Source organism: Anas acuta, chromosome 11 (genome assembly GCF_963932015.1).
Source record: "Anas acuta chromosome 11, bAnaAcu1.1, whole genome shotgun sequence".
NCBI classification, from domain to species: domain Eukaryota; kingdom Metazoa; phylum Chordata; class Aves; order Anseriformes; family Anatidae; genus Anas; species Anas acuta.
In genome coordinates, this window is record NC_088989.1 from 16,085,453 (window position 1) to 16,112,548 (window position 27,096).

General features: G+C 40.2%; 1 protein-coding gene and 1 pseudogene across 3 annotated transcripts; one reads left to right on the forward strand and one right to left on the reverse strand.

Moving 5' to 3' along the window:
• Positions 1–5,139: 5,139 nt before the first annotated feature.
• Positions 5,140–17,512, reverse strand: ATRIP (ATR interacting protein). Of its 3 annotated transcripts, none has more exons than XM_068694061.1 (13): positions 17,182–17,512; positions 17,012–17,094; positions 15,712–15,882; positions 14,944–15,059; positions 14,460–14,617; positions 12,841–12,936; positions 11,917–12,046; positions 9,607–10,326; positions 8,737–8,879; positions 8,033–8,124; positions 7,050–7,133; positions 6,533–6,782; positions 5,140–5,321 (listed from the first exon to the last, which is right to left on the reverse strand). In XM_068694061.1, the coding sequence occupies exons 1-13, from the start codon at positions 17,480–17,482 to the stop codon at positions 5,254–5,256; spliced, it is 2,412 nt and encodes an 803-aa protein (XP_068550162.1). In that variant the 5' UTR covers positions 17,483–17,512; the 3' UTR covers positions 5,140–5,253. The 3 variants fall into 3 exon arrangements, with proteins under 3 accessions (XP_068550162.1, XP_068550161.1, XP_068550163.1); XM_068694060.1 differs by having other exon boundaries at positions 17,012–17,097; XM_068694062.1 differs by lacking the exon at positions 7,050–7,133 and having other exon boundaries at positions 17,012–17,097.
• Positions 17,513–19,019: 1,507 nt separating this feature from the next.
• On the forward strand, positions 19,020–23,282 carry LOC137862248 (protein BTG2-like; annotated as a pseudogene).
• The last annotated feature ends 3,814 nt before the right edge of the window (positions 23,283–27,096 follow it).

The following is a 27,096-nucleotide window of genomic DNA, read 5'->3' on the forward strand; positions in this document are numbered from 1 at the left end:
AAAAAGTTTTTGAAAACATTAGTCCTGAGTCATTACTCATTCAGTTGAAAATATTTGCTTTGGGTGGGTCAAGAATGCTTTTGGTAAGGTACCAAATGGTACTCCATGGGTTGATACTTGGTAATCATTATTATTGTCTTGGATTGACAGCTAAGTTTCCAGTGTAGGATTTAATTATCTATATATTTACTTCTATTTGACACTTTAATTTTATTTCACATTTTCTCAACTGAATTTCTTTTAGTTAATTTTTGACAGCAGACAAAAAAATTGCTGCAATTAAAATAACTTTTGGATCAGGTACCTTTCATTCTAGCATTTCTTCCTCCTGCAGCTGGTTTCCATGGTTCATTCTTCAATGTCACTTTGGCCCTGGAATCAGGTAGGATCTGCTTTATAGACTGCTGGGCAGGTGTTACAGAACAGCTGTGACGTGGAGGAGGTCTTTAGCAAAACAAATCATTTATCTACATCCTCAAAATACCAATGTGCACTCCTGTTCTATGTTCTCTCTGCTAGGAAACTCAGGCTGGAATATAACAGCCAATATGAAACCAAACCAGCAGTTTTCCTCTAGATAGTCTCAAAAATAGGCCACCTATTATAGGCAGCTGCTCAGAATAGCGTTTCAAATGCAAGCATTCGAACTAAAACTTCTAAGATTAATGCCAGGTGAACTGTATTTACCTGCTGCAGGGAGAAAGCACTCAGCATGTTGTTAGCTGTTTGCAGTTAAACTTCCTATGGAAAGTGTTTACCCTCACTCTTAGAAGAATTTTGATAAATTTCAGCTTCACTGGGGTTTTAGGTCTTTATAAAGTCACAGACCATCTCTTTGTATCAGTCTGCTAAATTATAACCAATGAGATACAGCTCTTCAACAATTTAAACAGCAGTTTGCATTCATAGCAAATAATACAGTCCTTACACAGGCAAATTAGAAATCCTGTAATTGACCTTAATATATTAAACACTACAGACTGTAACTAACACAAAAATGTTATTCTCTGGTTAAGATAACTGACAGTTAAATAGTCTAGCACAGGCTAACCTTTCTTTTAAGCAATAATTTGCACAAGTGGGATTAAGATGAATAACAAGTTCCACAACTCAGCTCAGATGTTTTCTGCAGTATTTTCTATTTGCCATCTTCACCTATTACAGTTTGGCTTTTAAAAATGTGAGGCCTGACATGATACAAAACAGATGTTGTTTGTCTTGGCTGTAGAAATTCATGGACTGCGTTAGGTGACCTACAGAGGCCCCTTCCAACTTCAGCTAGTTGATGATCCTGAGCTGTAGGGAATAAGGTGCTATCTGTGCACGCACCATAAATGTTTTAATCGGTGAAGCACCATTTATTTTATCTGTGTACCTAGCTTTGGCAGAAATAAACTGTTCTGTGCTTGAATCCCTTCAGTGCATCGGGTCCCTGGATCACCACAGGACGGCACTTATCAACGCAGTGATGCGTCGTCCTGAACTGTGACTTCGACCAGAAGTGTCAGTACGTCTTACAGTGCCAGTCGGCAAGGTCATCCGCCTCCTTTGTGTGTACGGTGTCTGAGTAATAGCTAAACTACTAGAAGCAATTGCCTTCTTCATCCACTTCTTGCCTAGCTTTAGCCCTGTCTGCAGAGCTCAATTGAGGGAGGGAAGCCAGCTAGCCTTAGCTCAGCTAGAAACAGCAGGCTGCCTGCTGCCGACTGATCGATGTGATGGTCACGTATAGAACACGACTAGTTTGTGCTGCTTAATGCTTCAATATGCACTCCTACAGCAGTGCTTGTTGCTGGAGTAAATTCCTTTTCTCAGAGGAACAGTTTATCTGTAACATGGGGAAATAGGAACTGGCCTTGAAAAAGAGCTGCTGTGCTGTGGATTCTACAGGGAGTGTCTGGTGAGAGCAGTCTGAGTTCTGTTATTTTCAGGTCATAGTTTGCCAGTGTGACCCCATCATCCATAAAAACAAAACAAAAAAAAACACTTGAATGATCATCTGTTGCATACATGATTGGATCTCTAAAAAAATAATAATTTAAATCCCAAATTCTAAGAGAATGTAAAAAGGGAAGAATTACGAAAATCCTGTTCTTTTTGTTAGTAACTATAAATGACCTAAATAACAAATTATGGCAATTCTAAAGAGAAAAAAAAAAGTGTAAGTATACTCACAAGAGTATAGCCTCATTTTTTCTTAGGAGCATGAACTTTTCAGTTGCAGAAAATGTTTTAAAAGCTGCCTTTCAATGTCATAATACCATGATGTTACTATCACTTCTATTGGCAAAAGTATGAGGTGGTTTTTATTTAATATAGCCTCTGGAATACCCCAGGTTATACCACTTCAAAGTCAAAAGTAGGATGAAAACGATCAGAGTGTAGATGTACATGTTAGGGTGTTGTCTGTTAGAGTGGGTGGATGGGAAGGAATCCAGTGCCAGAAGGGAACAATTTATGTGTATTTTCCAAGCATTTTCTCCACAGATAACACTCCTGTTTATACAAAGTTTAGCAGTAATACACATCTCTCTCTTACCAAGCTGTCCTTGAGATGAAGCCAGGAATTTCTTAAACCCATTTTTTGTAACTTTGGCTTGTGCTAATGATTTGGGATTCCTTAACTCCTTTTAGACCAACCTCTGCTAACAGCTCATTTCATCTGTCCACCCAAAGAAGTGATTTGAATTCATCTTCTCTCTGTATGCTCAAACTATGTTTATAGAAATTAGGTGGTGGAAACAGCAGAGAGCACTCAAAAACTGATGGCAGGTCACTGCATTTTGGGATAGTGTGACAATCGTAGCTTTGATAGAACAGCTCTAAGTTGGCCCTTTTCAGCAGGCTGAGTGCTGGCTACTGCTTTACAGCTGCTCACAAGACTTTTTAAAGAATTATCTTCATGTTTATTCTGGCCTTTGAGTAAGGAAATAGTCTTTAATTTGCATTTTCAAGCTCTTCTCTCTAATCCTAAAGGCCAGGACTTGCCTTTTTTTTGTTTGTTTGTTTTTTAAGTGTACTAAATATTTTTACATCATGCTGAAACTTGTGTAGTTTGTCCAGTGCTATGGTGGTGCTCTTAAGGTAGTTACAATGCAAACATACTTGAACTTAGAAGGAAAGCTTTGCTGTATGTGCCTGTGTCCTTCCTTACTGTATTCAAGCAGGAAAACAGCATTCTCCAGCTGCTCTAAAGCAACTTTTGAAGCCTGTTACTGAGAGGAGCTGCTGGCAGCTTGTGGATAGAATTTATCACGGCAACCAGCAGCCCAGGCCTGGTGGAGCTCCGCCAGCTGTTGCTCAAAGTGTGGAGGATTAGCCCTGAGCTGCGTTGTGGGAGAAAGGAGCGAAGCTTTGTATCTAGCAGCTTTGGCCTGAGAGAGATGCTGGATTACTGCACCAGCTATTCCTGTACAGCTGTTTCTGGGAAAGTTCTCTTCAAAAGCAAGAGCCCAGCCAAGAGCATGCTTAGCACCCTGGGCAGGGTACAGCCTCTTTGTGTTAAGACCAGAGAACTGGATCTTTCCCAATTTTCCAAGGGCTTGCCTCCCACCGTGGTGCTCTCCTCTTCATTCTGGTCCTTGGATCCAGGCTTTTTTTTTTTTTGAGTATGACTGTGTCCCTCTTGTGCACCAGCACTGCAAAAGGTGATGTAAAGCATCTGCCTTCTCAGACCTATCGGTACAGCATGTGGGGCTGCCCAGCCTGGGTGCCAGCCTAACACCCAGAGCAGCTGCAGAGGATGCAAACCACCACCCATCCAGCCCCAGGGAGATGAACTGAAAAGGTATTTATGGTCCATGGCTTGCTTTGGCCCCAGGCAGTCCTGATACACCTCTCACCTGCTGAAGAGGATAGCAGGAGAAGATACAGTGCTAATTTTGTTACACAGCAGATGAAAATAATAAACAGCTTAGGGTGATAAAAAAGTAGGAGACCAAAAATATTAGGCTTTAAATTAAGAGCACTGTTGACAGTACTCTTTGCTATCTGACTGTAATCCTGTCTTGGTAGGAGTCCCTCTTCCCTTTTTTTTTTTGCCTTCGCAATTTGCTCAGCTGTAATATGTCTGTTAACTGCAAAATCTAGGAACATGAAGCTGTAGTTTCTTTCATAAGCACTAAAATTGGCACACTGTCCTCCTTGTACTGAAGTACATACAACGTTAAAGCAATTGAAAGCTAGGATTGATTTAACTTAGTTTACTATCTGTATCTCATTTCTCCCCTACTTCCTTAGTAACACTACATAAGGTCAGTTTTGGCCTTAGGAAAGGTTTGTTCCTTCTTTTGAGATGCCTCATAAATGCACCTTTCACTTAAAAATTGAAAAAAGTTCAATATTTGTTAAAAGAAGGTGTAAGCCATAGCTTCCTCTATTCAATTCTAGTATTCTATAGAATTAGAATCAGGTATCTGTCAAAAGAAGAAAAAAAGCATTCCAAGGTAAAAACAAACCTCTAGGCTATTTTAGAAGCACTTACACTTCTGCTAAGATCTAAGGTTCAGCCACTACCAGCAGCTGGTAATAATACACAGTTGAAAGGGTAAAGCAACAATTCTCCTCGATGTTTACGTTACAAGAATGAGATGGTAACTTTGGGAAAAAGTTCTATTTTTTGTTTTGGCACCTTAATAGTTGTACTTCCAGCACATTCACAAATTTGAGGGAAAAAATGAGTGATCTTGGATGATTATTACAGGACTTTGATGAATTTCTTGCTCAGAACTGAACTGCCAACTCTAAGTTACTTCTACAAATTTATAAAAAGCACAATAAACAATCTACTAATATCAACCTGAAAATGTGGAAGTCATGCAAGAATGTGTTAACAGCTGCAGAAGAAACAGATCAGATATTTTTAGAAGACTTCCATATGAACTCAGTGATCACAAACACCTCAGGACATTCAGCATCATAAATTTAGCTGAAATTTAGCTTAGTCACAGTAAAATGGAAAACAAAAAGTTTCCATTCTATTTACAGCTGTTTCATATAGAATGAAACTCAAACAGAACCATTCGTAACCCCTGGAGTGGTTTTGCACAGCAAAACAGTACACTGCAGTATCATTTTTCTTACATCAAAATTCCTTTGCTTTCAGGTTCACTTGGATAGCACAAAATCACAACAAAGAAATACATTTTTGTTTGTTTGTATTATCATTTAATAAAACAGATTATTTAATTTTCAGATTGTCACTGATTATTATGATTTAAATAAGGAAGGAGAGAGACCCTTGGTAAACATCAGCTAACTGCAGTCCATTCCCTGATCTTCTGCTTCTGGCTCAGGAGGATACAATTCATCTAACATCAGCTCTGCAACAACAGAAAAGCACGTGTTTTAGAGAATTATTTTTGTACTTGATAAAATTATAGCTGGGATTTTTTTTTTTTTGAAATACAAACAAGACTTCCTCTAGAAGGCTGTACCAAATAGACTTTCAAAGTTTAAATGTAAAGAGGTCTTCATATATGTGTTTTGTCATACAAACTTTCCCCACCTCCTCCTCTTTCCTTTAAGGCCTAAAACTAAGGAGAGCACTACCTTGGACAACCAAATTTAGTTACCAGGGGAAACATAGTGAAGAGAACTTTTATTTAAAAGAACTATTTAAGACTATTAATTAATTAAGTTTTAAGCCTTATTGTTATAAACTTATTTTAAAAAGCCACTAGGCCAAAAGCATAGCATTTTGTGATTAGCAGGAAGAACCTGACTGGTAAGTACACACATGCAAGCACACACATGCACCACCATCCCCAAAATTGTAAGCCGTTACACTCTTTTGGTCCATTTCCAAGCACAGCTAGACAAGGTGTTAGGAGAAGTTCCAGAAAACTTTAGGACACTCTAAGCAGAGTAGAACAAACACGTAGCGTGCTGTTTAGTTTCTTCAGAGAAGTCACTGTTAGCACTTGTGGCACGTTCACATCACCTGCCTTACTGATGCAAAATACCACCACTGAAAGATTTATCACACGGACTCTACTCTTAGTAAGACCACGTGTTGTCTGGTGTCCTGTAGCAAACCGCATACTGACATGAGAACACAGTCGCTCACATTAGCTCTAAAATATGCATGGAAATAATGCCACGAGTGGATGAAGAGGTGGCATCAAAGTCCAGGGAGCAGAGACAATTTCACTAGATTTGCTCTGCAGGAAATAGACACAAAGTGTGCAAAGCAAGGGGAAAGTCCTGATGTTACGTGGGCTAGAGAAGCTTTTGGGGTAATGGAGGAAGGGTGGGGTGGAAGAGGGACAAGGAAGATGTTAAGGGATGCAGGGAAAAAACAATTGCAGAGAGAAAGCGTAATGCTAGTTGGAAATTTGGAATAATTTAAAGTGAGGTAACATACAGTGCAGATTGTTCTACTGAAGGGAGGGGAAGCAAAGGATTTTGTTTGATCAAACAAAATATCCACATTATTTGGTACATAGTACTTGTTAACTGAGGAATGAGACAGAAGTGGAATTTCATTCACACAATAGAGAAGACAAAACAACTCTAATGTGACTTGATTTACCTTCACAGGCACTCAATTTTTGATTTTTTTTGAGAATGGCTCTTATGCCTGGCATAGCTTGGTCATACTGATGGAGTACTTCCAAACAGTGTTCGTGAAACAGTTTATCTTTCTGAGATAGGCTGTGTAAGAGTAAAACAGCATCTCGTAAAAACTGAATAATTTGCTCCTTATGCGCACACAAGCCGCTATCAGATCTTCTCATCTTCATCCACTGTCTATGTAACATTACAATTAGTGCCTTAACCACCTGCAAGAGATAAAAGTCTCAGTATACAAAATAAAATCAGAGCAGTGGAAAAGTTATTATGAGCTTCACTAATCAATCTTTTCAGACATCCAAATTTTAGAATATTTTCTAGCAAGCAAAAACAAGCTTTCCAGAAGAAGGCAGACTTAAAAGTACAGAACACTTCTGTTTCAGTGTAGCTAAAAAATGGTAAAAAACTACTTCAGCATTGTTAGGAGTAACTTTTAAGTTTTCAGTAGAATAAATTCAGTAGCTGTAGTGACGTACCTCAGGATTACACTGGCAGTCTGCACCAGGTAGTAAAACTGCTGGCCTGGAACACCGCGTACACCTTGTCAGGAGTCTAACTGTCTATTACAAAAACATGCAGATGGCATTACAATAAGTACTAGGGTTCTGCATAATTATCACACAATTTAGCTGCAAATAAAGGGAGGTAGAAATGTCATTTCATTACTGGTTTTAAACATTCTTGGTTCTTTTCCTAACAATTCATCTTTTTACCCCACCAAAAGAAAAACAAAATGTTAGAGGAAAAACAAACACACACTAAGACAGACGTGGAATTTGCCTTGCACAGAAAACACTTCAGCTTCCTGATAAGAAAGGCTGACAAGGATTCAGTGCATACACATCAGGTGTTTGCACTTCCTAAATGCAATGCAGACAGGGGATAATGAAAATACTTTTAGAAAATAGTTCAAAATTCTTTTAAGTGAAAGTAGAGGTGGAACAAATGGTAGAACCCCACAAGCCACCCCTGGCACTACGAACAATACAAATTCAAAAACTATTCTCCCTATACAGGATCATGCATACTGTACAGCAAGCTAGTATTTCACCATACGCTGTATTTCATTTGGAATGATTTCAAAGATACAGTTCAGAAGTAAATTATAAAATCAAAATGAAACACAGGTCTTGTTTTCTTTTACTCCATCAATATAAAAGCAAAACAAAACTTGTAGTCTTGAACATTTACAGACATCCTAAGAGCCTTCTCGCTTTTTCAATGACTTAACTATGTTGACTGCTATGACTGATGTTATCTTGAAGAGTGGTTATTGATTGAATTTCACACAGCTTCTTTTAAAAGTCAATGTAATCCTTTACTGCAAGTGAATACTCTCAATTTTTGTTTCAGTTGAAGATAGAACTTACTTCAAACAATTTGTGCACTGCCCTGTTCCTCCCTTCCCACCTCCCACCCCCCAATAGGAAAAAGCACAAGAACTAACAGCTGCTGTTACCTCTTGTTCCAGCTGAAGCCAAAGCACTTCAGATGCTGATTTATCTGGCCTTGATGTGATATACATGTACAGTGCAAGAAGAAGGCAGGTATCTGAAAGAGAGATAATTTTGTTCTCTTCCCAACTAGTTAATTGTCTGTGATAAAAAAGAGTATTTTTTTTCCACAGAAGATAACATATTCCAGAAAATATGTAGAGTGCTATCCTGGGCTCAAGATACAGATTCAACTTCTTGCTTTACTTCCAGACACCTTAAGCAGTGGTGAAGAAATTAGTACCCCTAAACTTTCTATGCATTTGCGGTGCTACTCTCCTATTACATTTTTTGTGGGTACTAGACAAAGAGTATTTGTCATGCAGGGTACTGTAATCCCTAAACTCAACATCGTCATGAGTGCAGGTCTCCTGCAGAACAGAATTAGCCTTCAAATCCTTGAAACCCCTTTTTCCTTACCAACTTTTAATATAGTAAACTTTCATCTGGAAAGTAGCTTTAGAAGTCCAGATGGGTATCAGAACTGCATGGCAAGGATACTGCCAGACAAAATATTCTTCAAACAGTGACTGGAACTCGGAGCTAGAAAACGTTTTCAGGCTTTGCCTTTGGGGGGTTTAATACTTTAGAGCAAGGCCTATTTGTATTATTTTTAGTTGTGCTAACTAACATTCAACTGTTAACAATTATGTGTTAGGCAATCTTTTACCTGAATGAGAACAAAGCTGAGCGACCAACATGTGGTGTTGAGCAAGTATACACAACAGTTTCACGGTCAAAAGGACAGCATGCAAAGGGATCTCGGGACACAGACAACGGAGCAGTATCTGGCTACTCAGTAAGTGCTGAAAACTTCAAAAGAAAAATCTGAGTTAGAAACATGAAAAGCACTGATGATTTGAAAATAATTCACCATTTCTTACATGCAGCATCGTAATTCATGCCTTTTCAGCCATTCAAAACTAGGTGATCTCAACTTACATGCCATGAGCTGAAAAACACATTGTTAGATTTTGAAGACAGTCTGCAATTCACACTATGGTTCCATATATTAGACATTAGCAGACAAATTGTTGCACTTTTGAGTGTGCCATTTTATGTGCCAGAATAAATAAATATTATAAACATTTTGTAGTATAAAGTTTATATACTTATAAAACGTATGAAATATTCAAATATTATCATATTAATATAAAATATAAATAGAGTAAATAAATAAAACAGAAAGCCCTGTGCTTTCATTCCTTACGCATCTCCCAGCAATTGGAAGAAAAAAACAAAAACCCTCATGAACTGCATAGAGCCTTGAGAAGTTTTCTCTCTTCAAAGTGACAGCTATGCAATGAGGCAACAGCATCTGCTTCATATAAACTTACAAGCAGATCTTATTATTAATTTGGGGCAATTATCTCATTTATTAGCAGCAAAGGCAGATCCTCCCATGCATCTCAAAGATGAGCTGAGAAATAAGATATTCTCCCATAAATGTCAGAATTTTTACTGTCATCTGCACAAATTAGTTTAAACAGAGAATGAAAACTAAGAGCCTGAGATCATTTTAAAGCTATTACTGACTTACTTTATTAGCAAGTCCACTGTTGAATTTTCAGCTAATTTTACCAAAACTTTCAGGCTTTGCTTTAGTATGTTATCAGTCTGGGAGCCTGTTGTAGTAGAAAAATCTAAAACCTGAATCAGCTTTCTGAACAAAGAATGTTGAGCTCGATCATTAATAGGGACATCCTGTGAAGCTTCAGGCAGCCCTCCTCGTGTCCTGGTGTCTTCTTTATTGTCACACAACACATCTTTGTCCATCTTGGAAATCTGTTCATCTCCAACAGTAGAACCTTCTTCTACTTCAGTAGACAGCAATATGTGGACAACATCCCAGCTATAAAATGCCAAATAATAAAGAATACCCAGTGATATAACTGTCGTTTCTTCAAGAGACGACCTGAAGTCCTCCTTACTTGATACCATATTTGTGCTGGTTCGAGAAGAAACAACTGAGTGGTTTCCACAAGAACCATTTACTGCCTTGTCCGCCAATTGTACTGCTTGACAGTATGCACCAATGTGGTGCTCCACCAAGGGCAAGAGATGCACAGCGCCTCGGATCTTGCAACATTTGAGGGGCAAGAACTCTCTCCCACTTCCTGCTAGGCTTCCTTCAGCTGACCCTTCATCCATAGCAATCAAGTTCAATCCCGTTATTGCAAGTTTTTGAGCTTCTCGCAGGGATACAAGAGGAGCAATTTCTTCCTGAGTTGTCCTGATGCTGGGTATTTGTGTCGGCTTCCTATCCGCATAAAATTAAAAGAAGGAAAATACTTCAGCAAAAGAAAAGGTAGCAAACAGTTGAAAATTTTGATTTCATTTATTAGTTATCCATATTCTGAATGAAATAATAGAAAGGCTACTGTAGTTAGGTGTCTATTCCCAAAATTAAAAAAAAAAAAAATACTCCTTGATACTTGCATGGAAGAACAGTATCAAAACAATCCTAAGTCTTGTGAAAGTATTCAGGACTGATAGTTGCGTAACTTTACCAGCTCGTTAGTAACCATTGTCTAAAGCTACATTTCAAACACTGGCTTCTCAGCTGATGTGCTTGAGACCTGTTGTATATTCCTATGCTCCCCTGAAATTACTGGGTAGCTTCTGGGAAGAAGGAATATTTGTATATTACTGATCTGTAACAGGAAGGGGCTGTCAAAAGACAGGAACAAAAAAAAAAAAAGGAGGGACAGCTTTTAGCAATTAACTAGTCAAAATGCAGCTACAAAGACCAAATGGAGAAACTGCCTGCGTAAGTGGTATGGGCAATGAGACGTGAGCCATGGCATAAACCCCACAAAACACAAGAATTACTAATAAAAAATTATATCAGAAAAGCAAAGGAATTTCAGGAGCTACAGTCTAATTCTTTAAAGTGAGAATCATGTTTGAAATGTAAACTGTGATATTAAGTTTTCAAAAGTTTATTATTAAAGAAGATGTTTTCAAGAGAGATGGTGATAATAAGCCTGGCTGATGAGTCTTGGGAAGCAGAAAAACAGACTGAGTAGATGATTAACTTGAGAAAGCTCTGTTGAAAACCTTTAATAAAAGTTCTCCTGCACCAGTGGGTGCAGGAAAACATTTGCAAGGTACCATCCTGTAAACCTTCCCATAAACTATGGGTTGTGATCCAGATTTTGTGAGCAACTAATTCCTTTCTAAACTATTATCTTGAATTTAACAATCAACAAGAGCTAGCCTTTATGTCCAAGTAAACCTTAAATAAAAAGTCTAGGATTCTCAACAAAAAAGCAGTAAGGCAGGTAACAACAAAAATCTTAGGAACAAATATGATTTTTAAAGACATATTCAGCCAATTTTATATCTAATACTCGTATTTAAATGCTTTACAGAGCATTGTGTCTGGGAAAAACTGTACATGAATTGAACATAAATTCAGATTAAAACAAAAACTCTACAGTTCTTTTGATCATTGTACTCTTACTTGACTCGTGATCTTGTTTATATACTTCTTTCATTGAAATGCAAGTTTTATATCCTTAAATAGATATGGATAGCTGTGGCTGATAGCAGCTTTAAAGTTTTACTTACTTCTGTGAGTTCCCCTAAAATAAAATTAATCTAGTTTCTCTCCTAGTGTTTCTCCAGTATTTAGTATTCACAATAATCAAACATTAGTTATTGAAGACACAGAATGAATGACATTCCAAATTGTGTCTTAGATGGCCTCAGCAAAACAGCACTGAACACAAGGAATGAAGTATCAAACACGAGTCCTACATGAGTAAGCATTTCATACAGAGTATACCACTACACTGCCACTGTACTAAGAACACATCTGATATGGTAAAACAAAAAGTAAACTTACGTATCCAGAAGGTTAGACTGCAACATAGCTCCTTGTAGGGTCTCCGAGTTACTGCTAAGAAGGTGGCAAAGACCTAGCAAAGACCCAGAGACAATGGGCTGCTTCATCAGTGCATTCAGTAAGATAGAACCTGAAAAAATATATAATTGTCTTTGGAGTAATTTTACCACCAACGACAACAGTAACAAAAAAATATTTCAAAAGATTAACCTCATTTATAGTGCTCTCAACCACAAAATTATTTTTTCATTACAAATTTTCTCTTTCTTACAAGAGAGAAATCAGGAAAAGAATCATGTTCTAAAATTCATTTTTTCTGAAAATCTTCAAGATGTGATTTAAGTATTAACTAAGTTATATTTAGAGAGATTTTAATTACAATCCCCATATTAGCAAAATATCTCAATCCAAATGATTGTTCTAACCCACAACTGTCCTGGTGACTTGCTCCCCCTTTTCCAGTCCAGACATTAAAACCATGTGATACAATCCTTTTCTGAACTGGAAGTAACATGTTGAACATTTTAAATGCTGCCCTACTGTTTTTACTTAAAAAAAAAAAAAAAAAAGTGTGTAAAGTTTGCAATAAAAAGTGTAGTATCTTAATAGTGAAAGAGCCACCCTCCTAGTAAGATGCCTCTCAATCTATGTCTTGGTCCAAATCCTTCCGTAAAGCAAAAGCCAGCCAAACCTTTTTCTTAAATAGAGTACCAGTATCAGAATGTTGTGGAGATACAAGATAATAATATAATCTGAATGTTTTATAGCAAAATCACAATGCTCAAAGCACAAAGCAGCTGGCTCACAACCTCTTTGCACTGGCACTGCACACAGCGGGTTCGTCAGCCTGACACTGCTTGGTACTGGCACCTTAGCCGCACCTCAGAAACGCTCACTGTTTCTGTGCTGCCAGCAATACCTTACCTTGCGTGTTTCGTTTATGTACAGATTTATAGGAACCGTTTTTTCCCTCTGTTTCATTCTTCATGGATAAAACTTCAGGATGGGGTATCTTACTATCTAAAACAAACGGGAATTACAATTCATGTATGAGAACCAGACGGCTTACAAATCCTTATCTAACATTTACACACATTCAGTTAGCCACAGCTATTATATAGGAAGTACACAGGCAGCAGATCAGCATAAAATACAAATTTTGCATAACTCAGTAATGTCAAATAATAATCACAGAATCATAAAATAATTTGGAGGGGACCTTAATGATCATCTAATTCCAATCCCCTGCTGTGGACAAGGACACTCCCACCAGACCAGGTTGCCCAAAGCCCCATCCAGCCTGGCCTCAAACATTGCCAGGGACGGGGCAGCCACAGCTTCTATGGGTAGCCCGTGCCAGTGCCTCAGCACTCTGAGTAAAGAATTTTTTTCCTTATATCTAATCTAAACTAAAAAAAAAAAAAAGGTTAAAGCCATTACTCCTTGTCCTATCACCACATTCCCTGATAAAGAATCCCTCTCCAACTTTCTTTTAGGTCCCCTTTAGGTACTGAAACACTATAATACTATCTAGTTAATATAGTAACTATAATGGTATAGCTAAGAGCTGTGATGCAAGCAGAATTGCTCCCTAAAATACATTAGAAAATGTAAAAATGTAGAAAAAAAGCCTTGGAGGGTTACTAAGACAACTGAGTGTGTTTTTCAAACAAATAGGCATACTGAATGGTGTTACCAGAATGAATAGGTGGTGGTGGGGAATAACTGTTAATCTTTTAAAGCTACTGTATTTATTTTTGTTTGGTTTTGGAAGTTCATACTGCCCACAGTTTCAGACTGAATACTGTAGCTGAAGGGTAATGTCTCAGATTTTTCATTTTGTTTTCTGTAAGCATTAGCTGATGATACCCAAATTTTGTTGGCTGCTACAAAAAAAAAAAACAAAACACTATTTTTGTTTCATATTATAGCAATATTCAAACATATTTCATTTTCTTAAGATTTACGCAATGAATTTAAAGATGCAATTTTGTGAGAATTACTGCTGTATATGTAGAAGAGGAAATGAGTAACCGGTTTCATCTGTTTCTTTCAATGTGGCTAAATACATACCGTTTAAAATAAAATGCCAAAAATGGTCTGTTTATTAAAGCCAGAATTGCAGTAATACAAAAAAAAAGCATTAGTTGCCTAGCAGACGTTTTCAAGAAATAGGCAAATTATTTCCTGTTCTTTCTTCAGTGACAAAGGCAGATAACAATTTGCGTATTTTAGTTCATCCCATAATAAATGAAAGTTTTTCACCACAGCCAACAGACACTTCATCACTGATATCCTGGCATCTGGTACACTGCCATTTACCAAGATGTGAATTCAATTGATCTTCATGCAAATTTCAGTTAAAGCTTAAGGCCAATTGCTATAAAACCAAAATAAATTTAAGCAAAATCAAACTAAGAGAACTACTTATTTTCCCTTAAGTACTCTTAATGAAACCACTCAGTTACATAATACAAAAAGCTTTATGTAAAGCAGAATGTTCATACGCAGCTAAAAACATTGCAAGTTATATAGGGGTTTACCTTCTTTGATGGAAGCAGCCTGGGCAAACAACTTTCTTGAAGAAGATGGTCTAGTAGATGTGTCAGCGCCGAAAGACTCTTTTGTAGGAAAAGATCTTCTTCCAGACTGTGGAGAACATCCTTCTGATTTCACTTGGATTGCAGAATTCTTTTTAGGGCTATTTAAAAAAATAAAAAAGCAAGAGGAAAAATTACCCCCCAAATCGACTTTGATGGATCAATATCTCTTTCAGAAGTATTTTATTAAATAGTAAAGAAAGATCTATTTAATAGCGTTTGTAGCATTGATGTTTTAGATGTATTTCACTATCCACTCTTTGTAAGCAAGTCTTTTAAAGCAAATTCCACAGGGGTCAAACTTTTTTTTGGATGTATTTTTTCAAGAAAACAGAACTAAGAGTTACACGAAGAAGGAAAACCTCTGTAGTACTTCAAGTATATGTATTATAAAAGGCAACACAAATTCATTTTCCAAAACTCATACCTTGGTGTTAAAACTGTTTGAGTAACATGTTTATTTCTCTCACAGTTCTGAAGTCGCGTTCTTAGTTCATTCATTTCTGCATCTTTGAACTGCAACTCTGACTGCAAGGACAGTATCTGAGAGGGGAATTCAAGAGACAGTTTTACTGTTACAGATACATGAGCGGTGCTGTAACTGCAAAGCAACTCAAATTACTGTAAGATTTCAAGATTACCATCTACTTACTGTGATCTCTGCACAAGATCTCCATTTTTATGTATCCTAATCCAATTAATACTATGTTAGAACCAAGTGTCAAAATTCAGGCAAGAAACATATGACTTGGTAAGACCAAGTGCCACGCAGAGTATGACTACAGTGAGGCCATTAACAGCAGAGTAAACAGCACAAAAGCAGCCACTGTCCTCTTCAGGGGCTTTCAGAAAGATGACTGCAACAGGAATAGCAATCTGATCAGAGTCATACAGCATATTCTGTCTATTTTTTCCATTTAACAATACATTCCAATTGTAATTTTCTGGGGATTGTTTAAGAAAACATTAAATAATCAAAAAATTCTACCATTTTAACTTTGTTCTTTTATGCTGGCAGAAGAAACCTACCAGCAAGTTCTTACATGTGTTTTCTTCTAGATAACAAAATAAAAGCATACATGATTTAGAAGTTTCACACAAATCTTCTTCCTTTGACTAAATGGACTATAATATCATTTAAGTCATAAAACTAGCTTCCACCTGTGATGTGAAGGTAACTGTTATAGTTACAAACCTTTTTGGAGAACTCTTTTTCTTTTTCCTTTAAGGTCTGAGATTTTTGCTGTTCCAATAGCATGTATGATTTTTTCTGTTCCTCCATAGCACACTCCATCTGCTGCATTGAGTCGCGCAAAATTTTAATTTCTCCATTTTTAGTTAGAATTTCATCCTGCATTTCTTTCAGCTGCGAAGAGATGAATTCCATTAAATGATGTATTTGCATCATTATCTATGTGGTTGAAGATTAAGCATGCTTACACTTTCTAGAGAGAAAAATGCTTCTCTAAACCAGTTTAGAAAGTCTGCAGTACGGTTTCTAATCTTTTATTTTTTTTCCTAATTAAATCAGGCTCAGCTAGTGTTTTCTCTAACAGAATTATAAAGTGACAGCAAAGGTATATGTCAATGTACTATCCTGGTATCTGTCAGAGACCATTCTTTCACCTCCTCTATGCTTATGCTATTTCTTTGACAAGTACTCTAGTCGCACACAACAAAAACTTATTAAAATGTTGGGATGTAACGATGATAATTTAACCACAGTATCTCATCAAGCACAGCAGCCAACAACAACGCTGTCCTCGGACAAGTTACCACCCCCAGACAGTATCTTCATGACACGTATAGCCTCGATTACTCTGAACAGCCATCACTGCTCAGAGACAAGACCGGAGAGAGAACAGAATGGGTTATTCAGAAAAGAATTGAGAAAAAAGTATAAAGACACCTCTATATCATGATGTAAAATGGTATTTTACCCTCACGCGGTGTACAGGCAGGGTCTTCCCAATAAAGGAGGAAATAAAAGAAGTGGAAGAGAGGTAAGGATGGTGACAGAAATGTAAATAGTGTAGGACCCTTCCATATGGGAGAAAGCACAACTGCGAGCAAACAAAGATCTACTGAAGCGGAATTGCTATGCAGAAATTATTGCTATTTGCTGCCTCTCTCAGTAGTCAAGCCCCATCTGCTAGAACCACACATGACCTTCAAAGCCAAATCAAAGAAGACATTTCCTGACACAACGTGTTGTTAAGCTGCTGACCGCTTTGACGCTAAGAGGTACCAAAAACCAGCCACCTGGTCATATAAATAACAGACGGAAGGATATCACACTACCTCTGGTGGCAGTTTCTGTGTGAAGTTTTACCAGAGACTAAAAGAAAATGGTAAAACATTTGCATAACCCTGCTCAGGTCTGATGTTTGAGCTGCTGGACGGGGCACGTCCCTGCACTCCCTGCATCTCCTTCTTGTTCCCAGGCGGCATCCCCGGGAGGTACCGCAGCCACCCCCGTGCCCGCCGCCGCGCACCTTGTGCCGGATCTCTTCGTGCTGTGTCTGCAGCACCTCGTAGCGGAACGCGTCCCTCGGCAGCCCGGTATCCGCGCCGCCCCCTGCTGAGGAAAGAGCGCGGCGGGCCGTGAGGTGAGGTGAGGCTCGGCTCGGCTCGCCCCAGCGCCCCCCGCTCCCCTCACACCGACCTGCGGGCTCCTGCCCCGCGGCCCTGCCCCGCGGCCCGGCCCGGCCGCCCCAGCCGCGCCCCGCGTCCTGCGACAGCGCCTGCGAGGCGAGCGTCTCGATCTCCTCCAGCTCGTCCGCCGTGAAGTCGTCGCCGTCCCCGAACGGGTCCTCCGGCGCCTCGCCGCCGCCCGCCGCCGGCCCCTTGGGGCGCTTGTGAGGCGGGACGCCGTTGCCCAGCGGCGCGGCCGGAGCGGGGCCCCGCGCCCAGCCCGCCCCGCACAGCGCGGGGCCGCTGCGCTTCCGCGGCCCGGGCGCCGCCATCGCGGCCGGCGCCGAGCTCTGAGGGGACGGGGCGCGGAGCCCGCCGCGCCGCCCGGCAGCCAATCAGCGGCCGGCAGCCCGCCCGCCCGGCCAATGGGGGCCGCCGCGGTGACGTCACGGCAGCCCGCGTCACCGCCCCCTCGCTGTGGTAAATCCCCCGCGGCCGCCGCCTCCTGGCCCTTTGGGGCCTTTCCCACAGAAATTGGGGTCCCAACCGCCTTATTTTAACTTTTTTATTATTATTATTATTTTTTTATTTTGTTTTGTTGTCTAATAAAGCAGAGCCGGTAGCGGGTCATAATATCGGGGAAGGGCTCTGTCTGCGAAAAATCTGTGGTAAAAGCCTGCTGCTGGGCTACGGGCAGCAGTGGGCTGCTGTACTCGCACCCCAGTCTGTCCGTAAAATGTCCCTAAATTGGGCTGAAAAACCGCCTTTCCAGCTGCTGTCTGCTCCAGGTAACCCAGGTGGGTGTAGGGCCACCACTATGCCGCCAAACCCTTCCGAGCAGGCCGTGGCCTCGCAGCGTTAGGCTGTGCAGGAGGCTCAGTGACAGCCCCGGTGCTAGGGAGCCCTGGTGGCCTCACACGAGGCCCGAGGTGCTGCTGGCAGCGCGTCTCAGCTTCCACAGGAGAAATCTGATTGCTTTTGTTCGTTTCTCTGCTGCCCTTCGCATGCAGCGCACTAAAATCACTGCTGGAGCACAATGTGTTTTATTTATTGTTCATGCACAAACAGTGGGAGCCTGGGACCAGCTATAAAGGCCAAAAGAAAGGCAGCCTGAGCGGTGCTCTCAGCTGGCCCAGCTCCTGCACTAACCTGGTCACAGGTGAGCCCTCAGGATTCAGGCAGGGCAGCTGCAGCTACTTAGCACAAGGGGGAGTGGTTGTAAAGAGAAGGTTTGCATCATTTTACCGGTGGGGTATAGGTGTAAGTCTTCTTATAAAAAGATATACGTTGTTAATTAACTTATTAGGTGGAGGAGACTGTGGAAAGTCTTGGCATTTAATTCATTGAATGTGTCCTTTGTATTTGGAAATATTATTTGTGTCTGTAGTGGGAATGTTAGCGTCATGTTTGGCTCTGTAGTGCGGTGATAAAGGCAATTACTGTTTGTAAGAGTGTTTTTACTGGATTATGTTTAATGAGAGATGCTTCAAATAGGTAGTGTAAAACAAAAATTTATTGTGTTATTTAAAGCCTTCTTGTAGAGGGTCTAGGTTTCTGTGTCAGTCACTCTAGAAAGGCAGACCGAGAGCTTTAAGCAAAAAGGATCTTGACTTAGATTTTACTTGGTCTTCGTATTTTTCATTTTATGATTATTTTATATGATAACTAATAGCACTAGCCTAGTCTGTGCTATTTTTATTTACTGTTTTTACTTTTAATAGTGATGATGTATGGCTGATACAGCTTCATTCCCCCCCCCCCCCCCCCAGCTAAAGTTGAGGAAAAAATAGAGTAGAAAACTTGTATATGCTTTTTTTTTTTCTTTTTAATAAGATGTAGCAAGATATTGACTGTCTTTCTCCATTCCAGATGTTTCTGCTGAAGAGAACTGACTTTGCAGGTGAACAGAGTAACAGCAAAGGTAAGTCTCAATTTATAAGCTTGAAAAAAACTCTGTGGAAGAAAAGGATATACATGGTAGTGGTAATTCATTTGTTTCTGCTGCCTGTGTGATAAGGTTTCTCAACTCTCAAAGCTAAAAGTCTTCCAGAAAATGGGAGGTGGGGGAGAAGCTTTTTTTTTTTTTTTTTTTTGGGGGGGGGGGTGGGGACAGAATGAGAGAGAGTACTGCTTAAAACTTGTTTCTGCTGAAAAATGACATATTTCAACAGGTCTTGTTTGTGCTGGAATGCTGTTTACAATTGCTTAATTACATTCACACTGTTTTGTTATAGGAAACATCGGTATTCTCTAAAACAGCCTATTTATATAAATAGCTATCGAAATAAGCAGCAAAAAACTAGTTTCCAAAGATTTAGATACTGATGCATATGGAACCATTTTCTGGCATGGAGATGAAAGTGTAAGAGTCATACAGCTATTGCTTTCTCTTTGTCTTCTTTCTGTGGTTTGCTTAGCTTGAGCTTTCAGTATGAAACTTGCTGTGGAGATCCAGGTGTGACTTTGATATCAGCTGCTGGCTGTGGCATCTTTTCATTTTTACAGCAAAACCTTCTTAATCCACCTGAATGCACTGCTTAGTGGACCTAGGTGCCAGACCTCAGTGCAGGAAGCATTGATCTGTGCTAGCAGTGTTGCGACATTTTCTTGTTCTCCTGTAGTGCTTTCAACTTCTTTTCACTTGGTTGCTTGTAAGTCCTTTCTACTCTGATCTTTACTTGATTTTCTTGTGAGTAAGTCAAAATCAGGTCCCTTAGTATCTGTCCTAGCTTTAGTAGAGCCTTGTCTGACTGGGGATTTGTGTGTATATTCGTATGGGCATACGCAGCTTGGATAGGAGAAGGTGTTTTGTGTACTTAAGCACAGTTTGATACCTTGTTTGGATTTGATAACTCTTAATGCTGTTAACAGTAACGCTGTGTTTATTCCGAATGCTAGTAAGAATTTAATGACTTCAGTGTAAGCATAATGATGTGTTTGTCCATGTCATCTGGAAATGAGTAGCTGTCTTCTTGTGTTTGTGGCAATACTGCCAGGGTGTCAAAGGTTTTGGAGTCACGCAGTGCAGATATGGTAGGGGAATTCCCTATTATCTAAAGGGAGGGGATGTGAATAATGTGGGGAAGTGTTTGAGATAAGTACCTGGCAGAATATGCAGGTTAAATGTAGTCCCAGAGCTGGTCTTACAGTGACAGTAAAACTTTGTTGTACAGGAATTTTGTGTAAACCAAAGTAGCATCTTAAATAATGCAAGCTTACTCCTTTTCATGTAACTTGACTACAAGTAATGATTGTGCCTTCTCAGAGGTGGTGGTGTGGCGTAGTCCATGTGCGCCTGGATAATCTTACCAGTAAAGTCTCCAAAACTGGAGACATGGATTTTGTGTTCTGATTCTCAGTAAGACTGAAGTAATTGGATGACTTTACGTCCAGCTACTGGCAAAGATTAATTTTTTGAAATTAATTCCTAAAGTCTGAGTTACTAAAATGCATACTGGACTTAACTGAAAATGTTTTCTAATAAAATAGTATCTCGATACAGCGCTCTACGCTTCCTCAGGAAAAGAGGTCGTCTAGGGCTAACAGTTGTGAGGGAAAAGAAAGCACAGAAATTCACTGTCTTCCTTGAAGAGATAAAATGCCTTTTTTTTTTCCCCTCCTGTATTGGATAAAAATCTTTGGCTAGGTTATAAAATGGCATACAAAATTATTTCAAGTCCATAAACCTTGGAGTATATTATGGCTAGGTTTTTAAACGACGGCTTTAAAACGTGAAGTCATAAAGTGGGACTATGACTATCCATCCAAAATTCAGGTGCTATAGTTCTGTGACTTGAGGTTCTTGACCCTTCTGTCTTGGTCATGTTGCTCCGTATGAAGTAGGGAAGAGCAGGGTCAAGAAGTCTTACTCAAGTGTATAACATCAAGTAAGCAGGAGTGATGTGAATTTTATTGTTGTCATACTGTTTCAAACGCTTTAGTTCAAACTGGATGGGAACTTGCTTTCCTGAAGCAGACTTTCTACAAACAGTAGGTCTGAAGAGGTTCTAATTGTAAACATAGTGAAAATTGCTTGACTGCTTCAACACCTCAGATAGCAGCACCTAGCAGAAATAAACCAGAGGGGGCTCTGTGATTCACTGGTGCTTTAATGAACACATTGTCCTGCTATTGCCAGTGGTAACTGAGCATTTCCCTGGGAGCTCCCCCTGTGGGGGATGAGACTTGAGTCTGCTGAGTTGTTCTCTTGTATTGCTCTTTCCTGGTGCTCCAGCTACGTGCGTTGGGATTTCTGGATGTAGCCCCAGTGACTTCTGACCCTTAGATTAAAGGGATGGATGTTTGGAGAAACTTGCTGTAAATAACTTCTGTAAATTCTAACCCTGTGTTCAACTGATTGTTAGTAACAACTACAATACTAGCCAAACCTTTTTCATGCTTCTACTGATGAGTAAGTATCTGGTGAACTTTCCAGCAGCAGTAAAACAAGATCTGCTTATAAAGGTCTGCAGATAAGCCTTAACTACTGTGTATGGCTTTTGCTGCTACTGAGCTAGAGCTGATGTCACGCTCTTAAGCTGACAAGTGAGTAAGAGGTGCAAACAATTGAGCTGTGCAGCTGGGGTAACAAGATGCTGTTCAGCTCCCTCACAGGTGAGCTCCCTCTGGCTCTTTGGCAATGCCTCGGGGAGGCGCGGAGGAGCAGCGTGTGCCCTTCTAACAAGGCCGAATATAAGATGTTAGAGCCGCAGAGCCCGGTGGCGGTGGTGGAGGTGACTTCTAAGGCCGACCCAGCGGAAGGAGGGGCTGCGTTCAGATCCCAGCAGAAAGGGAAAGTGGCTGGGGACGGCGCCAACTTCCTCGCCCTCTGCCGCGGGGCGGGGGCGGGGCGCGCCTTTGTGACGCGGGCGCGGCGCGGCGCCGCCATTGGCTGGCGGGGCGGGGGCGTGGCGCGGAGGGGCGCGGCGTGGCGCGCCGGCCGGGCGGCCATGTGGACCGAGGTGTGCACGGCGGCGGCGTTCGTCACCCGCCTCCTGCGGGCCGCCGGCGGTATCGGCGAGGAGCGGCTGCGGTGCTTCCGAGAGTGCCTGCAGGAGGCGCTGCGCGGTGAGCCGGGGGGCGGCGGCGGCGGGGGGCCCCGGCCCGGTGGCGGGGCGCGGGGGCCGCGGTGACGCTGCTCTTTGTTCCTCCCGCAGAGCGGTACAAGCACCACTGGTTCCCCCTGGCGCCCTCCAAGGGCTCCGGGTACCGCTGCATTAGGATCAACCACAAGATGGACCCCTTGATAGGCGAGGCGGCGGGGATGATTGGGCTGAGCCACGAGAGGCTCTTCCAGCTCCTGCCCAGCGAATTGACTCTTTGGGTCGACCCTTTCGAGGTGTCCTATCGTATAGGTGAAAACGGCTCTATCTGCGTCCTTTACAAAAGTCCCCAGCCGGGGTAGGAGACGACCAAACCGCTGGAGAGTGGGACCAGTCGTAAGGAGCAGCAGATCCAGCCCTTCCAAGAATTACAACATGACGACAGTTTCTAGTTAAGTTCCTGTTCCTTGTTCAACGATGTATATATATCCTGGTTTCTGATAAAAGTAGATTGAACAGAGCTCTTTCATTCTTTTTTTTATTGGTAGTGGTAGTATTTTCCACCCTATAGTCATTCAAGCCGTAGTAGCACTGCCAAGTTCTTTGTGGCCAAGGGCTAATGTATAAAGCAGCTCTTTAAGCTGCCTGTTACTCTGGATCACGTACTGTAAATGCACTGTGCAGTCAGCTGACTGTTTTACACGTTTATATTTTCAAGGAAGTACTAGCTATTTGCAATAAGAAAGCAATATTGTAGCACTCCTCATGATGAATTTTTGTCAAGATTAGCACTTGGTTTAAAAAAACTCAACTTGCAAAGCAATAACACGGGATTAAAAACAAATTTAGCAAGCTGCACATAAATCCTTCCAGTGACTTGTCTGCACAGAGTTTTCTCAGGGTCGTTCAAGTTTGGCTGTAAGGCACAAATAACAAAAAGTAACTTCTATTTTTAACTCTTTCAAAGCATGCATTTATGTCGGGGCTGGGTTTCATCTTTCCCCAACATTTTGATAAAAGGGATTGGGGAAATAGTTATCTTGTTATTTCTTGTTATTGAAGTAGAATAATAAAGATTTGTTCAAACTGCTTTTGACTTCTGTTGTTGTTTTTGAAACATTGCTCTGAAAGCTTTCTATAGCTCTTCCTAATCATTTCAGATACTCTACCTTTAAGGTGAAGCCCTAAAAATATTCACCCTTATTTCAGATAGCTACAACAATCTTAATTTAAGCTCAGACGCAAGGTGTCTGAGTAGAGCTGTGTGGTTTTTCAGTGTGTGCTGTATGAAACTGGAAGCAAAATTGTTTTTCTAACACTCAATCAGTTACACAAATGTTTTTGAGTTCATTGGGAGATGGAGTTAATATTTAAAACTGCAACTTAAAGCCATGTTGAAAGCTGGAGTCAAACACTAATGATAAGCATCACTTAACTGTTGTGATTTTTCTGGGAAACAAGAAACTGCCATTTCTTGAGTTAGGTTGGATTCCTTCTCATCTTGTCTGTGTCTCTAGGGACTGTTAGGTACAAATTAGGTAATAAATCAAACACAGTGGTTTCAATGTAATATCAAAACTTTGTTTCTGGTTTACGTGGAGACTCCAGAATGGGATTTGGTTCCTCAGAGCTGTTCTAAGTCAGAAGCTGTGGCTTGTAAGGCAGCTGTGGAAGACTGCACAGTTGTTCTCTGGTAGTCCAGTGCTCAGTCAGAGCTGGATACTTGATGAAAGAGCTTTGTCTGGTGGTAGGATGTCAGCAAAAAAATATATGTATATAAAAATCTTACACCATGTCAATAACATGGTAAAACATACAGTGAAGGGGCAAGTCTGGGCAAACTGGAAAGGGCAGAACTCCAGCCTGCATGAAGATGTTAGTTCTTTGTTTGCATTAGAAGCAGCTGTGGCTTATTCACTGCTGTTTGCCTTGTTATTTTGGAGGCAGGCTCATCTAGCAGTCTTTGTTTCATCTGAACAATGTGCATAGTGCCATATCCTTAGTAGTTAAAACTTGGTGAAGAATAAAAATACAATTGTTTTTCTAGTCTGTTACTCCAATAAATGAGTTTCTGGGTTATTTTAAGTAAAAAATATTTATCATAAAAAAAATAAACTTGCTGCAAGACCTTAAAAGAGTGAAAAATCCATTCTTATGACATTGTTTTATGTTTTTAGTAATACCTTTTCCTGTGATAGAATTGCCTGTACGGGATATTTATTTAGGACCTCTAAGAGACAAATTTGTGTTTGTTGCTAACTGTATGAAGTAACTTTAAATCTACTAAGGAGAGATACCCCCTTTGGATAAGTGTCATTTGCAGGATATCTGGCCTTGCTGCACGCTAGATGAGCATAGCTTGGCTGAAAGGATGTAGCACAGCGTTCAGCTGAACAGGGGCTTTTATGGAGCACTAAGTGTTCAAGGGAGCGGAGTTAGAGGTGAATGAGGACACCGGGCATGGTTTCCAGATAGTGGGTGTGGTTTGACAGACAAGCAGGGTACAGTAGCCGTTTTTGGATGTTCTTTTCTTGTGTGCTGCGTAAGAGCAGAGAAGAGCCTGGGTGAATCCAGCTCTGGTGTACTCTGCTTCTCATTTATTAATCATCCTGCTCCAGCAGCACACACTTGGTACACTGTATAATAGCTTACATCTAGCATCCTGTGCCCCACTTGCTAGAACCTACTCTGGAAATGTGATGCTAACCATTAAAAGGGACGCTTTTGTCTGTGTAATTCAAGTTCAGTTTCATACGCTTGTGCTGCAGGTGCAGAGTTCAAGTTACTCTGCAGGTGGAGGAGGCTGGGACTCAGTGGAGCAAACACCTGATCTGCAAGTAAAGAGACCGGACTAGTTTGTGACATCTAGAGCTTCATTCCACTGCTTTACAAACATGTCCAAGAGCTCTTGGACAGTGCTGTGAGAAACAAAGGCCCTTCTGTGAGAACAGAGCACTTGGTAGTAAAGGAGGCTGTTGTTGGCAGGAAGAAAGGTGCCATCACTTTTTCAGGAAAACTGTTGATAAGTAAAGCTAGAAGAAACATTTACACATGAAACAGGATGTGTTTGCCTGTTTCTTAAAAAGATTGCCTTGCTGCAAAGATGCTTATTTAAAAGCTTTGTCATTATGAGCTGTGTCATAGTTTAACACGACAGCTGTAAAACCCATGCAATGCAGAAGGTCCCATTAGTTTACATACCCTTACCACTTACGTACTGCAGGTCCTATATAGCATGCCCCGATTCATTATTTACAGCTAAAAAATAGAGAGGGTTTTAGTTATGGTCTGAAAAGGTCAAGAGGTAAGGGTATTGTCTGCTCTCTGTATTTGTTTAAGGCTGTTACAATTAGTGTTAGTTCAAGGGGGGATTTGGCAGGTTTTAAATGTGATCTGTAAACATTGGTGTCCTCATTCCTTTATCTTCAAGAGGAAGAAGCCTTTCAGTGTGGCTTCCTGGATGTACTTCATACTGTAATCAAGGTCAGTCTGGTTTTTCTTTTCAGGATTAAAAAGACTAAGCCTTGTAAGTTTGTGTAAATCGTACTCTTCTAACTAGGAATTACACATATGCTTCCTGCAAACTCATTCATTTCTTTAATATGTGCATGAGTGTGCTCTTAAGGAATGAGTGTAGTGAACCAACCAACCCAAACCTCGTTTCTCACCCTTTGCAGCTCTGACAGCAGTGACGTTACTCTGATTTTCACTTCACTGAGAACACTGAAAAATTAATTCAGATCTAGTACTGCCATAAGCAGAAGATAGCACATTTAACAGTTAACCTATTTTTAATTCACTCAGTGCATTTCTTACTGTGTAGTTTTATTTGGTTTAGAATGCCATGTTTTAGGTGAAGTGTCTTATAAAAGCGCAAGGAGTCTGTGGTACTGCAATTACACAAAGAATGGAACTGAAGTTTAACAGGATAGCTTTTCTATAAAACAATGATAACTGGAAGTAATGATGCTGTTTTCCTTCTAATTATGCTTCTTGTGAAGTAAACTAATTCTATATTAACTAACCTTTTTTATTTAGTTATTAAAAGTGCTCCAGCTCTCCTGCAGTTATTAGTTATTACATTTTTAATATTGGGACACCTGCTCTTTTGAGAAACTTTTTATAGTTGCTGCAAAACTCATCAGAAATAGGCGTCAGGGTCCCATAGATATCCAAAGCCAGTTCTTAGACAGTTTTTCAGGATCTTGTGGTTATGTTTTTCCTTACAAAATTAAAAAAGTGATTTTGATGCTGTCTGTTCTAGTTAAAATATATTGGAAGTATTTCATCATCCTTGTGTAGTACAAAGTTATCTGCATTATCAAATACAGATGGAAAACATTTGTTGAATATATGAATGGCTTCAACAGTTTTACTGTCTTCATCATGGTTTAATTACTGATGTACCTAAAAACGTTACACTTTAATTACTGATGTACATTAAAAGGTCATTGTGTTTTGCATAGCTGGTTTCTTACCTATTTTAACCACTAATTTTTCCTTTCACATTATTAACTTTCTTCAGATTTTGTTGCTTAATAATAATGCATATATGGTTTTTCCATTTCGCATTTTTTTTCTCTTCATTTGTATGGTAAGAGGTGTGATCCAGAACTCTGATCTCATCTTCATTTCTGCAGTATGTGCTATCAGTGCATCAAATCCATGGTCATGAACTGGGCTTTGTGTGGTTCCTCCAGGCTCGAGCTGATGCATGTTGACGTGGTGTAATGGGAAGATGTGCATTTTGGGGTTGGTAGAGGCATTCTAGTTCTTGATTAGTAATGTTGACACCTTCTACTGTCACATTTACTTCTAATAAAAAGTATTTTCTCTTGTGACACCAGAATTGCTGTTGATAGTTTTTATTCTGTGAATAACAGGCTCATTTTCACCATTGTCTT

Coding starts and splice junctions, on each gene's coding strand:
- ATRIP (XM_068694060.1), bottom strand. CDS start 17,482: ATGGCGGCGCCCGGGCCGCGGAAGCGCAGCGGCCCCGCGCTGTGCGGG. Junction 8,880..9,606: donor ACAGTGGACTTGCTAATAAA/GTAAGTCAGTAA, acceptor TTTCTTTTGAAG/TTTTCAGCACTTACTGAGTA. Junction 6,783..7,049: donor ACTGCCAGTGTAATCCTGAG/GTACGTCACTAC, acceptor TATCTCTTGCAG/GTGGTTAAGGCACTAATTGT.